The 16950-nt window shown below is 35.5% G+C and overlaps 1 protein-coding gene across 4 annotated transcripts in view; it reads left to right on the forward strand.

Moving 5' to 3' along the window:
- The window catches only part of LOC111506746 (sodium-independent sulfate anion transporter), a 212693-nt gene that overhangs the window by 93095 nt on the left and 102648 nt on the right, over positions 1-16950 (forward strand). For all 4 annotated transcript variants that reach the window (XM_074184501.1, XM_074184506.1, XM_074184494.1 and 1 more), the window contains one exon: positions 3645-3847. In XM_074184501.1, coding sequence (XP_074040602.1) covers positions 3645-3847 — 203 coding nt within the window. The remainder of the gene's footprint in view (positions 1-3644; positions 3848-16950) is intronic.

Raw genomic sequence — 16950 nt, forward strand, 5'->3', positions numbered from 1 at the left:
TGGATCTGTTTTCTGTATGTCGCTGCGCACTGCCCCAAGCAGTGCAGCATACAGGATTATCGAAAGTATAACGGTCTTTATCATCAGTAGCTTCACTTTCAGTCCCCTGTTGCTTCTTCGACCTATTATTGGTAATAGGTTTTGTCGGGCAGATCTCGCCATTCCTATTCTCTGCCATACGTGAGACCTGAACGTTAATCTTTTGTCTAGGTCAACCCCCAAGTATCTAGCTTCGTTGGTTCACGAAATCTCTTGTCCGTTGAAGATGACGTTTTCTTCCGGGTGTACCATCCTCGGGGTGAACAGTATTGCCTGACTCTTGTCAGGGTTTATACTGATCTTCCACAGGTTGGCCCATTTCTCTAATCTATCTGCCTGTTGCTGCAAGTATCCAAGGCCACCTACCACCTAAAGCGTTCCCGTACTTCAACGACACCATATCTCGTACGTCTATAAGCTTTCGTCGAACTTTCCCAATCTACATGTTCACCCACCCAACTAACCTAATTCGAGATCCATATTTCTGCCCACCTTAGTCAGTGTGAACTTGTACACCACCGAAGGTCATAACCGGTACCCTGGATAGAATACCAACCAAATCAAGTGAGATCTGTATTGTTTCTGTTTGGTGATTATATCTGCTAGTCATAATGGCTTTCTGCAATCATTTATTCAAAACATCTTGGGTCCAACACCGTAGATTATTACTGTTAAAGAAAATTATTATTAATATTAAAGAAAATGACGAATCTGGATATTTATTTATTTTACTAGATGTAAACCTCAAGTATACTTTGGTTACCCACTTAATTGGTCAATCTGTTATATGCTCAATATTTGCTGCTAGAGTCTGTGAAGTCATCCTCGATAATATTAGATACTATTCCTTATAAAATTGAAAGTTTTCTTTTGACCCAGCATCCCTCGCTGATGATAGCCTCAACAGGCATTAGCTAGCCCTTGAATGCCACCCTTAGTTATATCGTGAAGTTGGATTTCGATTAAGAAACAGCTTCTTCGGCTCGATAAGTAGTCTGGTAGCAATAATGAATGGAGGATGTTTACAATTATTGAATGTGACATTGTATATAAATATTCGTTCGTAAAAGTGATAAAGTAAGAAGAGTTCTTTGTAACCTTCAGAATTATTCAACGAACCAATACTTATTCGATTTGAAATTCAGCTACAAGAGACCTAAAATGAGCTATTACTCAGTTCCTTACAATTGATTTTTACAGTATTTGACGTGATGATTTGAAATAATTTTTCCCGTTGAAAACTTCAATTGTTAAACAATTGGTAATAAATTTATCAATCTGCTGAAATCTGTTTTTCCGTGGGAGGCGACCACCTGTCGCTTCCAACAAACGACAACCTTCAAGTCAGCAAGGCAAAGAACAACCCAGTCATCAAAACATTTTCAAAGGCATTTTTTGGAATCGACTTAGACGATCTTTTTTCGGTTTCGCCCAGTTGGAAGATGCAATTCCGAAGTTTGTTGACTGGATTGCATATGAAATTCGCAAATTTCTGTCTCACCACCAGTTACAATGCCATTCATGACCATGGGGACGAATCTGGCTCGATCTAACATGTCTTCAGCGATCGTTAGGCGATTGAGTTTTTACAGAAAACCAAGGTATTTTGGCACTATTGGAGCGGTAACGCGTTTCATCCCTAAAAAATCAATCAAAATTATACGAACTGATTAGTGAGACGTAGAAATTTCTATCAGGCAATCGACGATTTTCAGTTACCATTTTCCCAACTTTAGCAATGTTGAGATAAGTTTTCTTCAGCTCCGGAAGACAACAACTTGGTTGACGAAACGCGTGTCGAGAAGAGTATGAAGTCTTGTGTATTGCGAAAAGTGCATATCACAACATACTATTCAAACTAGTATCTTAGGAGTTATCGTAAAATTGAAAATAACAAGCGTGGCGATGAGAACAGCGTATTTTTACATGAATCATTTTGAAAGTTCAGGTCGGATTTTAATTTTGAGTTTTCTTCAGGTAGACTATTTCAATATTGAAACCGATAGTTGTGAATATAGTTTTGATGGAATAAATATAATGGAAAGTAATTTTCAATAGTTACTAGCCGGGTTACCGGCTTCGCTCAGAGAATTAATGAGAGATCGTATGGTACTCGGAATAAAAAGATGGATTTTAAATTGTAAAAGGCCGATAGATCGTGCTTCGTTTACTCCCAGCAATGAAAAGCTCCACCCATACAAGAAAGGCTTCCATTGGTCCACGCATTAGAGATATTACTGAACGTTCCAGACTATTCTCGAACATTCCACAAGCTATTCTAAAACTTCCATGGTTCAAAAACACGCCCTTCAAATAGGGTGAACTTTGATGGTGGATAGTGAGGTATCACAACATATTGCCCTCTTGATCTGTAATGTTCTAGAATATTCCCGAATGTTTCAGACTATTCCTGAAAATTCCAGAATGTTTCGAGATTTTTTGGAATGCCCTCTCCAGAATTTACAGCACTCATATATTCAAAACTTCAAAATCAAACTCTTTAGGTTGAAACGGGAACCTTCTTCACAGATGAGAGATAGAAATCTACCAAACCATAGTTCCACAGTTATTTGAGATGTTCAGGATTTTAGTGAACGTTCCAGACTATTCCTGAGCATTCCACAATATGTTGCAGGGTGAACTAGAATGTAGTGTAATATTTCAGAATGTTCTCGAATATTCTGGATTGTAGTGAATCTTTCTATTGGGCAAAACTTCCAACTATTACATCTTTTAAGACACTCCCAATAGAAAGTTGCCACACCACGTAACATCATTCACCATTCCACAATAATCTGGGCGGAACCCTCAATCCTCTATATACAGGGTGTTTCCTAACTACGGAACGAAACTTCAGAGGGGGATTCATTAGATCGTTTGAAAAAAACTTCCTATGGACATATGCCATGAGTTGCTTCGTTTCTGAAATACCGAGCGATGAAGTTTGAAAAAGGGTATTAATAAAATATCATAAATGTCCTGTCCACGCGATTTCTGTGCCGACTTCCAGCTACAGTACGTAGTACTTTTTGAAAAATCTTCCTCTATCGCATCAAGTATAGCTTCTTCTAGTTCAGCATTGTTACAGTTTCTGGTCTTTCACCACCTGCATTTTTATTAAAACTCCCAGTTTCACATAATCTTGCATGTAGCGTTCTAAATGTTTTAGCACATGGAATTTCTCTGTTAAGATATCTGTCCTGGTATATTCTCCGTGCTTCTTCCGCATTTCCATTTGCTAATCCAATAAAGTGCATGTCAGCACAGTTAAGAGCCTCATTACTTCAAATAACTGTAGCAACGCCCTGTATCTCAGAAGCAAAGCAGCTCCAGTCATATGTTCATGAAAACTTGCTCAAAACGGCATAACGAATCATCCTCTTGAAGTTTCGTACCATTGTTAGGAAACCCACTGGATATTTAAAAGTACTCCCTTAAGTTGAAAACTGGAACATTCTTTGACAAGCCGATGTGACCCTACGACAGAAAAAAGTGTAGGCTCATATGATTGCTACACATGCGAAGTCGCGTCGTCTTACTAATCTATTTCATGAATATAATCCAAAATTACTAGAATGCGTATACAAAAATATTTTTGGTTTCAGTGTTGAATGGTTCTGCGAAATCATTTGGAAATGTATTGAAAGATGTGTTCCCATCGACCAAGGAAAAAATCAAGAAAGCATGCACGAAAAAAATGTTATACAGGAGGGTACCCATTCTCGATTGGTTACCAAGATATGACGGAGCATGCGCAGTAGGCGACTTCGTTGCAGGAATCACAGTTGGACTTACTTTAATACCTCAGGTGAGCTTCTTGCATTTTTGCTTCTCAAATATTTTATGATTCGTTTTCGAAAAAAAATGTTTGTCATATTTGGTGGGTACAGTGAAATTCAAATTGAGCCATCGTAAAACTCATATAGCATTAAAATACGTGTTCTCGTGGAATAATGGTTATTTCAAATAAAACAATCTGTAGAAATAGCTCTAATATGTCGAAGTATTGACAAAAATTAATGTGATTTATTTATTGCTGTTTTTCAATGAAACCACATTATTCATTGCAGTATTGGGAAACGTCTATTTTTGAGAATACAGAACTCTAGACCGTTTCTTTGATATCAAAAAAAGTACAAAAAAATCTAATTCGCGTACAAATTTCTCTACCATCATTTAACTATAAGGTGAATCTCATTTTGATTTTTTTTTATTCATTGAATTGAATTTGATACACTTCATTCTCATTTCCCAGTATATACAAAAATATTGAGGTTTGTGGGAGCAGAGCTTATTTTGGATGTAATCTGGCCAGAGATTCCAGTACTGCTTTTGATTAGTTGAACATTCAGTTACAAAACATGAAACCGCATAACCACATGATACTAATTCTGAAAACTTAGTGCCTATTGAAAAATTAGAAGTTATCAGTTGAATGTGAAACTTTGTGAAAATCTTAGTTCCTAATATAAGAATATACACTTTCACGGTCGGATCACGATTAAAGAAAACAAAATCCTGGCTGATAAGCCATGATCGAATAAAGTATCAAGCGTTTCGGCTTCTACTTTGGTAGACATCACCAGTGATATGTACATTGACTGCGAGGACGAATATTATATCTCGATTTCTCAGCAACGACTGACTGGCAAACTACTTGTTGACTCGTATTTATAATTTCAAAGGACGGTGGTGGAGGCGGTGGGGGAGACGTTGGATCAGATCAAACGAAATTTCTCAGCTCTCTTCGGCCATGTTTCCACATCTACATATTTTCATTGAAATAACTGTTTCTATGAAAAAATGTGCGAAGTCGCTATGGGTAATTCTCTCAGCCCTGAGATAGCGTGGAAGAAAGCACTAAGCATCACTTCATCAAAACCTATTTATGGATTTCGCTATGTTAATGACATATACTGGGCTTTTCATGATGCGCTTTAATTAGCCGTTTCTGGCAAACTATACACGCCTAAAATATTTTAGATGAAGCGGCGTTGTCGCTTCTACTATAAAGTAGCGGCTTCTTTGATTTTTCAAATAGAACACCCCGTATATAATATTATATTATGATTCATTATCACTTCGTCAACAAATTCATATACTATTTCCCTATACCTATCTATTACCGTTTAGAAGATATAAATTAATTTCGATATTTTTTTTGCCAAACATGAACTTTTATAAATGCTGATAATCTTGAAGTCTCTTGCACTAAAACGATCAAATTTGAAATGGAGTGGAGTGATACTATGAGGATCTTCACTTCGAGTCATATTTTCATTTGCCCCATACAGGGTCTTCAAAAAATGCAGATACTTTGATCTCATGGAAAAATGAGTGAAACTCCATTTTTTCAAATGGAACACCCTGTATATTTCAACATTTTTGAGCTCTACATCCAATTTTAGATTAACTTTGTTCAGATAATACTATTTCTATTTTAAACCGTTTGCGAGATAAACTGTTTCAAACGGAAATTGACATGGTTTCCTTGTTCATCACTTATTTTTGTAAAACATATTTCGTTTGATGTTTCTCAATTAGTCACAGATAATACAATAAAAAGATAATTATTAAAATACTCCTCAACCATCGAATGAAACTTCTCTTCAAACAATAGTTTTATTAACGCTGAAACACGAACTGAAAATAATAAACCCATAAATTAATGAGTTAATTTAATTGTCACTGTATTTCAGAATATGTTCAAACACATTTCCACCTCTACTTAAACAAACATGTAATCTCTTCAAAAGATTGTCATGTGAAGCGCTTCTGATCAAGTCTGGAGTCAAACTATTGAAAGCAGTTGTAACTCTCGATTTCATATATTCCATTGTTGTTATTGGAGTAGAGTGAACCATATTTTTAATGAAACCCCACACGAAATAATCTAATGGATTGCCATCTGGTGTTCTAGGAGGCCAACGAAAAGGTCCATTATTACCAATCCATCTGTCTTCGAAGATTTCGGTTAAAGCTTCGCTGACTGAATGAGAATTATGGAGTGGAGCACCATCCATTTGGTACCATACACGTTCTCTTCCTGGTCTATTATTTAAAATCATTTGAATTTCATTCCTCAGTAAATCTTCATATTTTGATGCATTCAAATTATCATCATAAAACTCGATATAAAAAATTGACTCATTCTTTATGGGACAAAATACATTGAATTGCCATCTTTCTTGAAAACCCCTTTGGCGGACAACATGAGGATTTTCTGGCGCCCAATAATGACTGTTGTGTCTATTGAAAACTCCAACTTTTGTGAACTTGGCCTCATCTGTCCATATGATATTGTCGAGGAAATGTTCATCCTCTTGAGTCTTGACAAGTAACCATTCAAAGAATTCCACTCTACGAGGTAAATCAGTCTCTTTCAAATGTTGGACACAGTAGAACTTATAGGGATGCCATTTATGCTTATTAAGAATTCGACAAATTGTCACGTAGGGTATACCTATCTCCCTTTCAGCCTCGTGCAGAGAAGTTGTGGATATCTTTCATGAAATAATCGACATGTTCTACTTGCAATTCTATTGCACTCACCATAAATTATTAATAAATTCAAGAAATCTTCATTACTGTAACCTAATCTTGACATTAGTTTATTATAATTGGTAGCTATCACAATCAGTCAAAACCACCAACGAAAGTCTGACGTTAAATAAATTTGGTTTATTTATTTTTCCAAAGCACACTATTAAAAAATATAAGTGTGTACTGTTGTACGTTAGAGACCAATACCTCAATGTATACAAATTGTAACTTTTTCTAAGGTAGGTACATACCAATTTCGAATTGACTGATCTGAGACAGTTAAAAAACTGGATCAAAAAGAAATATTACTTAGTATAAAAAACTGTTGAATATCCAAAACAAGTGATGAATTCAACGAGCAAGAAAACCACGTCAGTTTTCGTTTGAAACAGTTTATCTCGAAAACGGTTCAAAATAGAAAAAGTATTATCTGGACAAAGTTAATCTAAAATTGGATGTAGAGTTCAAAAATGTTGAAATATATAGGGTGTTCCATTTGAAAAAATTGAGTTCCACTCATTTTTCCATGAGATCAAAGTATCTGCATTTTTTGAAGACCCTGTATGAGGCAAATGAAAATATAACTCGGAGTGAAGATCCTCATAGTATCACTCCACCCCATTTCAAATTTGATCGTTTTAGTGCAAGAGAGTTCAAGAATATCAGCAATTATAAAAGTTCATATTTGGTAAAAAAATATCGAAATTAATTTATATCTTCTAAACGGTAATAGATAGGTATAGGGAAATAGTATATGAATTTGTTGACGAAGTGATAATGAATCATAGTATGATATTATTTACGGGGTGTTCCATTTGAAAAATCAAAGAAGCCGCTACTTTATAGTAGAAGCGACAACGCCGCTTCGTCTGAAATATTTTAAGCGTGTAGGTCATATTGATTTATGCATACTGTGAAATTTTCAAGTTGATCCGTTAAATAGTTTGTCAGAAACGGCTAATTAACGCTCATCATCTAGTTCACCATGGAAAATAAAAATGAAAGGAAAAATGCAATTTTTTAATATACTCGTCAACAGAAGAACAGAAGAAAAACTAGGTCACACAGGTTATCGCAAACTTACTCATACTGATCAGTATCTCAACGAGAACCCAAACCACCTTCCAGAGCAAATCGATGCTATCATGAAAGTACTTGTTGGTCGTGTCACCAGGATTTGTGAACCACATTGTCTTGAAGAAGGACTTTGTCATTTTGACTGAGCTCTACTATAGGTGAATGATTTCACAGTGCAAGAAATCAAACGTGCTATACATATTTAAAGAAGAAATACTTCAACTTTGACAACGATATAACCGCCAGAAGCCAGCCTATTTTTCTTACATAAACAAAGTCATGGATCGCATCAATAAACTATTCAATCGTCACAGCATTAACACCATTTAGGAGGCTACTAATCGACTGAACAAGACTTGCACATCGGCCAAGTACAGGAGTCTCTGACAGCCTCTGACATCCAGCATAAAATAGACGGTATACGGGTCAACAGAATGTGGTAAACAGTACTCAAAAGGCCAGAAGTGGACTAGAATACAACTCCGATCGACATCCTACCAGTAGCATATATGTCAACAACATGGAGCAATCAGAACAACCAGTTCGGACCAATCAATAGTGCCACCCCGCCATCGCTCCCACCATCCTCTGGAATTATAGATACGAGTGAGCAACTAACTCACCAAAAAATCGTTGCTGGAACTTCGGAATATAACCTTCGACCTCCGAAGCAACGTTTAGTCTGGCGCAAAAGCAGACGTTTGGTACTTTAGGTTATTGAAGTGAACAAGGCTCAGGCCTTGTTCACTTCAATCGTTAGTTCCAAATGTCCATTTAGTAACATTTGACAAGAAATAATCATTTTAAATTACCATGGACGGGTACAACATTGATGTATATGCAAATAATACAATTGTTCCATCAAAATGGCTGTTCTGTTCTGGCAACGTACCTCGCGCTTCGTCTATTTCACGGTCGCCATAATCGAGAGGACTATTCGCAACGTGGTGGATAAATTTGAGTCCATTGGTTCAGTAAACGGTCGACCAACACCTGTACGTCGACAAAACGCAAGAAGTGTCAAAAACGTCGTCACTGTTGGTAAGTGTGAAAATGACTCCGATACAGTTGATTTCGCGTCACTCACAAGAACTCTCGGCCTTTCGCAGATCACAACTTGGCTAATTTTGCATCGTTATTTGGGCCTGCATCCGTGTACGAAATTCTTCTGATCACAAACTCATTTTAGTTTTGAATAAATTACCGATTAATGTTGGTGAACAATCTAAGCCGCGCAAAGTTTGACATTATAGATCAGCTGAATGGAAAGATCTTCAAGACCATTTCTGAAATTTCCTTCGACTAGATGTTTGTTTCAGCTCTAAAGATCCATCAACTTGGGCTTCTGAAGTCACGGAAGTTATTCTATCATCCATTGATGCATATATTCCTTGATGAATGAAACGACCTTCTAACGGCAAACCTTGGTTCTACAAAAATTGCGATCGAGCTGTCGCCTCCAAAAATCTCGCCTACCCTTAGTGGCGCAAAAATCCCAGTACCAAAAACCGAACTAGGTTTGTTAACGTTCGCCATAGCTGCAAACGTAGGATAAATGAAAGCAAAGAACTTCACAATCAGAGAATTAGGGATAAACTGTGTGCCAATCCCAACGGGTCATGATCCTTCTGGTCGGTTGCTAATGATGTTAAACAAAACTTTACAAAATCTACAATTCCACCATTGATATAAGCGGATATTTCAATTGCAACAACATCCATAGAAACAGCGAATCTACTAGCTGAACAATTAAGAACTCTTCTATATCAAGAACTGCGTTTATGTAGAATAAACTTCCTGAGAACGTTTTTCCAAATGAATTTAACCTCCAGCGATGCAAATCTAATGTAAATCGCTACTTTCGCACAGGCACCGCTCCGAGAGCGCCTTAAGAACGTTTCTGTAGTGCTTATGTCATGTCCTTAAAAAACACTTGTTGTTGTCCAGATCAACCAATTCAGGACAAACGTAGTTGGTGATCATCGAGCTATAGTGCCCGCCGTTGACAGTGATGGCCTGGCCAACCTCGTTCTCAAAGAAATATGGACCGATGACGCCGCCAGCCTAGAATCCACACCAAACAGTGACTTTTTTGGGCTACATTAGACGCACTTGGATCTCATATGAAATCGTATCGTCATAAATTCGACAATTTTGTTTGTTCCAGTACCCAATCATCCAGAAATGGGCCTCATCACTGAAGATGATTTTTCGATGAAAATTAGGGTCAGTTGCCAACTGCTTCAGAGCCCATTCAGCGAACACATGTAGTTATCTATGATCTAAGATCCAGTCCTAGATCTTACAGTGACTGTGTAAATTTCTGGATTGGTTGTTAGGTATAGATCCAGAAGACTAGCATATTCTCCATCACGGTCAGGAATCCTGGTTGGCTCATTTACAATCTGAGTAAGTCCGCTGCTGATTGCAAAAGCCTAAGCTTCGCGACCTTGTTCGTCGTTGATATCTGAAAATTTGAGCCATTCAATATTGTGGACATTGTAGTCACCGAATATGGAAATTTCGGTACTGGGATGATTGATATGCAGAAAATCAAAGGTGTTTGCAGGTTAAGAGAATAATGCGATAAACGCAGCATATGAATTTGGTGTTCTTCTGTAATATTATTTTGAACCACATAACATCAAAGTTTCGGGGTTCCAGCATTTCCTCTCGTTGACAGGAGAGATCGATTCTGATAAAAAGAGATATTTCAAAGTTCCATCTGAATCGGGAGTGGAAATCATAGCAGGGATATAGAAAATTGACGGGATGATGTGAACTGGTTATTTGAATCGTGCGATTTGATCCCGTTAGACTTTTTTCATGCAGTTTTTTCAAGTGGCAGGTGTACGCGATTAAGCAGTTCATAATGCCAACATAATCCACTCCATTGATCCAGTGTCATAGAAAATTGATTGTTTCGGATGCCCTTCATTCAGAGAAGCCATGGTAGACGTAAGTCTTTCAAACGAATAAGAAATTTCGAAGGTATATCACACACACTTCGTTTCATTTAAATTTAAAAATAGAAAATGCCTAATGCCTAATGCCTAGTGCCACGTTGCAATAAAAAACCTGGCACCGGAATTGAGTCAGACAATAACGGAGATGTAGAAATAATCAAATATATCGTTTGACTCTTTTCAGATTTGTCAATCGACAAGTTTTCAAATATATCAGTTGCCACTTCAGCAGCGTGATGTTGCGAAAAATTTAAATAGATCCATCAATTGGCTGATTGAAATTGGTCAATTGACTGATTTCAAGCAATCACGACGATGTAAAAATGAACATTGTATATTGACACTTTCAAATGTATCCTTTGGCACTTTTCAAATCTGTCAATTGACACTTTGACAGCGTAATCAAATATATCCTTTGACACTTTTCAAATTTGTCAATTGACACTCTGACAGCGTAATTAAATGAATCCTTTGGCACTTTTCAAATCTGTCAATTGACACTTTGGCAGCGTAATTAAATGTATCCCTTGGCACTTTTCAAATTTGTCGATTAACACTTCAACAACAATAGTGCAAAAAATTAATCTATCAATTGAGAAATCATTAAGGGACATTCAACACATTTCAAGCAATATGATGGAATTGGCCGATACTTGATGAAAATCCATAATTAACGTATTCAAAAAAGAAAATTTCATTGTGGGATTTTAACAAACAGTTTTACAAAAAAGCAACACGTGTTACTGTAAAGAGTGAAGACATGCCCAAAGAAGCCATTGTATGGCGAAACACGTGTTGCTTTTTTGTAAAACTGTTTAGTGAAAACCTCACAATGAAGTTTTGTTTTTTAATACGATATTCGAAGCAATTAGAAACAACAACTTTCATTGACACATTCAAATCTATTATTTTAAAAATTTTCAATTGACACTTTTCCAATCTGTCAATTAACAGATTGAATATGTCCATATAAATAATTTTATTTGAAACTGATATTTATGTTTCCGTCTTTAAACTCTAAATAATGATGTTTATTGTGAGTAAAGTCAGGTCTGAATTTTCAAATCACATCATAGAAAGTGAAGTTCAGAATTTACTATCAAGTGAAAAGTGTCAATTTCCAGATGTAATTAATGCTAATTGACTGGGACCATTTTACCATCGTAGTTTTCAAATTCATTTTCTATACATCAACCAAATTGATTTCATCCATTCTAAAAATATCAAACAACGTCATGATGATCGTGGTAACCGTTGTTGAACTCTTCGTAATATGTGTCAAGTGGCGAAATTCCTATACATCCGTTTTCATAACCTAGATCCAGGTTAATCATCTACGTATTCAACATTCTAAATTGACAATTCATTTTTTTTGTGATCAAAATGTATTAGGATAGTAACCTTTCGATGGTCTATAAGTTTTCCACACATTTAATTAATATTCAAATTTCAGCGAACTCAAATTATGTTGAATAATTATTTACGTATAAACGTTTCTCGGTAATATTGGCGTGAAATTAATTTCTAATCAATAATTGAAATAAAAACTAGTTGTCATGTTGATATTCATTTGTAGGGGAAAGGGGGACACTGCAGTAATTTTTGGGAAATACTTTATTAGTGAATATAGAAAATAACAGGATTTTCAATAAAATAAGCTTTCAAAAACAAATGTATACTGTTTGTTGAGCTTTCATCTTCGAATAGAGAATCGATAATATTGAATATTACTGGAATTTTATCCTCAACTCTAAACCTTAATTTTTAACAGCTCGACACGTGTTTCGATCACCAAGTGATCATCTGCAAAAAGAAGATTAAACTAATCATACTTACAAAGCTATCCTTAAATTGATTTTACAATTTGCCTTATCTACTTGTCTTAAATTAATTTTATAATGTGTCCTCATTTTATAGGTAAATCTAATAATTGAAATAATATAAGCTATATAAAATTAATTACACATATTGCCTTACCTACTAGTAGTCTTGAATAATTTTTACAATATATCCTTATGTAATAGTAAGGTGAATCTAATAATTGAAATATTATAAGCCAAATAAAATTAACTTTACAATGTGTCCTCACGTAATAGTTAAGTAAATCTAATGATTAAAATATTATAAGCTATATAAAATTAATTCCACAATATTGCCCTATCTACTTGTCTTAAAATAATTTTACAATGTGTCTCATGTGATAGTCAGGTAAATCTAATAATAAAAATATCATTTTAACAAGCTATATATTATACTATTAGGTATTGTTCCACCATCGTTATTCATAAAAGTATTTATGTTTACTCATTTCTACACTCTCATAGGCACCTAGATGCCTGTTGTTGTTAACTTGTCTAACTAATCTTAATGAACTGAAGTCTATGGAATGCTTTTGTTGCAAAATATGATGGGCGACTGCTGATTTTCAAGGACTTCCATATTTCAAGTGTGCTAAGTGTTTCTCATTCCTTATTTTAATAAATATTTTTGTCTGTCTATTATATTTTGCACCACAGTTCTTACATTCAATTTCGTAAATTCCAGACTTTTCCGAATTCTCGACTTTGTCTTTTGGACTTCCTAAAAGGCCCTGTAGTATATGACTTATTTCAAAAACAACCTCCATACCTAGTTCTTTGAAAATATTTCCAAAGTTCTTCGTGTATTGCTGGTATGGAACTGAGATATATTCATCTTGGTTTTTATCCTTCCATGTCATCTACAATACCCCTCGAGAAACGTTAGTGGCTGCTATCTCCTGTATTGTACGTTTTTCTTTGAACCTCTCATGTGTCAGAGGAAAAGTCAAAAAGACGATGCACTAAACAATTCAAACCAGCACGTACGTGCTTGTTTCTTTTCTAATTACATCATATTCTAACCCTCCATATTGGTTCCTCATTACCAGTGCATCACAAGTAATTGATTATACTCACAAATGAAAGGGGTGTCAAAAGTTATATGAATTTGTATGAAAAAATCTCAAATTTCACACTCGGTGACGTCGTGTCCAAATCAAAGATGCAAAAAACCCCTGGTGTTTCAGCTGATTCGTTTTTTTTATGTGAAATACACAGACATATTAGTAGATGATGTAAGAGTCGAAATCTGTGGCGCGTATTTTGTTCATATCATTAATTCATCGACCATGATGAGGAAACAATAATTCACCTAATACTCGTATCAATTCATTCCTGAATGTAAACAACATTGAAAATCAAAGTGTTAACTTAACATCGAGTATCACTTGAGTTTTAGACAGCACCTATGTGAATGAGTAGCTGAAAATTATTGAATCTTTTTGGTACTTCTGTATATACTGAGTGCCATATTTGACATGGAGAAGTGTTCCAAGTGATCACACCAAGGATAGTCTGTGCATCTTGTCCAAGCTAACTATAATGACAAGATTCACAATAATAATATAGATTTGTATCTCAAAATAATCTAAATGAATCTCTTATACAGTTTGCAACTCATTTCAAATTTGATACGTCAATGAAATCGATTCATCTCTAGTACATAACATGAATATTACTCAGATTTTCAATATGTTTTATTCATGATCTACAGTTGATTTGAATCGTTTCTAGAAAAAGTCTGTTAGACATATTTCTCTCTGTATTCAAAATATTTTTTCGTTGCGTTAAATTTGATTTTGTGTTCTGATTCGATATAATGTTGTAATAGTGCACACATTGTTGTTCAGTTTTATATTACTTTTATGTGGGGTTACTCTATACTCGATACTGTTCTAGAAGTTGTTCCAATATAATTCAAATCACAATTATTGCAAGGAATGTCACAAACAACATACAACTTTTTAAATCAGTTATAGAATATTCCCAACTACTTTAATATTTCTTTTTGAATTTTGATATAATTTTCTTTTCTGGAAAACTTCAGTTACCATGAACACACTGATCCGTTACTCGACGAAAATTATTATTAACACTATCAATTTGAAAACCATAGCCCAAACAGAAGACAAAACTGTTGTAGATCATACTTGAAACTATGGATCTTAGTGAAATAGCAAAGTTGAAGCATATCTTAATAAACTTGAGGAATACAAAACTACACGTGACAGTCAAACTTTTAATTAAAAAATAATTTACAAAGTAAACTTTTCAATAACAACATTTAGCAACCACATAAAACTATACAGGGTAAATATATAAGTTGCAATTCAGTTCATTTCCGAAATGCCCCTTGAACTGAAGTGCAGTGGTCTCTTAGTAACACCCAGTAGATTTCTCGCTTCTTAAAACGAGTTCTGCTCAGTAGTTTGGTGAGAATATCGGTTATCTGATCCTCGCCTGCTATATGTCGTACTTGAAGTATACCTTTTTGTACTTTTTCTCTAACAAATGGCATCGAATGCTAGAATTTTTTATGAAATTCTAGATTGTGAACCAACTTTACAACACTGGCGTTTTCAATCCATAATATTGGGATGGTCTTCACACATGTATAAATTTCATCAAGTAGATAATTCAACCAGGTGGTATTTTTTTGACGGTTTCACTTGCTGGCAATGTACTCTGCCTCCATCGTTGATTACACAACAAAAAAAATATTTTTTGAATGTTTTCCTACACTAAATTAGTCAATTTCTACTAATTTTGGGGTGATAAAACGAAAATAACAATGAAAAAAATTTTTTAGCTCTGGTTTTTGAGATACACAGTACTTAATCTTAAAGAGTAGTTATACTATACGTGAAAAGTGAAAGTACATAAAACAATGTTGTTATGTTTCTTTTAGAATATTTTAAGTACAAAATTTTTAAAAAAAACATTATTCTTAGTGTTTTGACAAATAAAAGAAGTTTGTACCACCCAAATTTCAATTAAGTCCATCCGATTCATTGTAAGATCGCTGTCGTTTAGCTTGTCTTTTATAAAACACTTCTGGAGCATCCCTACACACAGACCAGCAGTTGTCTGCAATCATTGCTTCATTCCAACGGCCCTGATATCTCTGTTCCATTAAGGCAATGTCTTGATGGAATCTTTCTCATGTTCGTCACTCACAGCTCCACAGTTTTGTGGGAAGAAATTAAGATGAGAGTGATAGAAAATGAATTTTTAAGGACATGTTGCATCCAAGTTGGTGGTAAGCTTGAAGAAGCTCTTTAACCAATGCTGTGAAGTTATCATCTCTTTTGTTACCTAAAAACCCATGTACAACCCCCTTAAAGGCTTCCAGGCTCTTTTTTCATTTCCTGTTAAAATCATGTCAAAAGCAGGATCATTTACGATTTCACGGATTTGAGGCCCAATAAAGATGCCTTCCTTGACTTTAGCATCACTCAACCTGGGAAACTTTGCTCTCAAGTACTTAAAAGCTTGTCCTTCTGGTCCATGACCTTCACAAAGTTTTTCATTAGTCCCAACTTAATATGTAATGGGGAAAGGAGAACATCCTTAGGATCTACAAGAGGCTCGTAAACTACATTTTTTCTCATTAGGGTTTAGGTCTCGTGTAGGCCAGTTTATTTTTTTATAGTGAGATTTATCTATCCCGACTGTCCACAGACACAAAAACCACAGTACTTGGTGAACCCTAATTGCATTCCTAGGAGTATAGCAATGACTTTCAGATCACCACAGATGTGCCACTTGTGTTGTTCATATTTGATTGATTGGAGAGAAGTGTTTTCATATTTTATATACGTTTCCTTCATGTGATCTGCATGACCTATAGGAATAGAGGGTAGCTGATTTCCATTTATGCAGAAGTACAGCTTTCAAGCTTAGTTCTGAAGAGTCTATAAACAGTCTCCATTTAGATGGAGTGTGATCCAAATTCAAGCAGTCCATCAAACCAATAACATCAGAACAAACTACGAAGTTTTCTTTTTCTCAAAAAAAGGAAGCAAATCTTTTTGACGCTGTCTGTACTGAGATATTTTCACATCATGTTTTAGAAGATTCCACTGTTGTAGTCTTGACCCTAAACAGCTCAGCCTTTTCCTTAGACAAGCGAAGATCTCTTATAAGGTCACTCAACTCTGCTTGACTAATTCTGTGCGGATCACTAGACTTATCGCTTACCTCAAAATCAGGGTCATAGGATGTAGAAGGATGGGTTGCTCCTTCTAAACAGTGTTCTCATCACCTTCCTCTAAAATTTCTTAGTTTTTGGGTTGGAGAAGGGACTGGCAAATTGTCTGAGTGTGGTACAGGCCGAAGAGCAGATGGGAGATTAGGGTATTTAACCGTTCCTCTTTTCTTCATAGTAATAACCTTGCTTAATGGGAGTGTGAGTTGAGCAGAAATAAACAGTCGTCCTGTTTGATTGGTAGGCTCACGCCCAAACC

The sequence above is a fragment of the Leptinotarsa decemlineata genome, unplaced genomic scaffold (genome assembly GCF_025532065.1).
Source record: "Leptinotarsa decemlineata unplaced genomic scaffold, Ldec_3_MD MMD2_P_RNA_scaffold_2, whole genome shotgun sequence".
Lineage (NCBI taxonomy): Eukaryota > Metazoa > Arthropoda > Insecta > Coleoptera > Chrysomelidae > Leptinotarsa > Leptinotarsa decemlineata.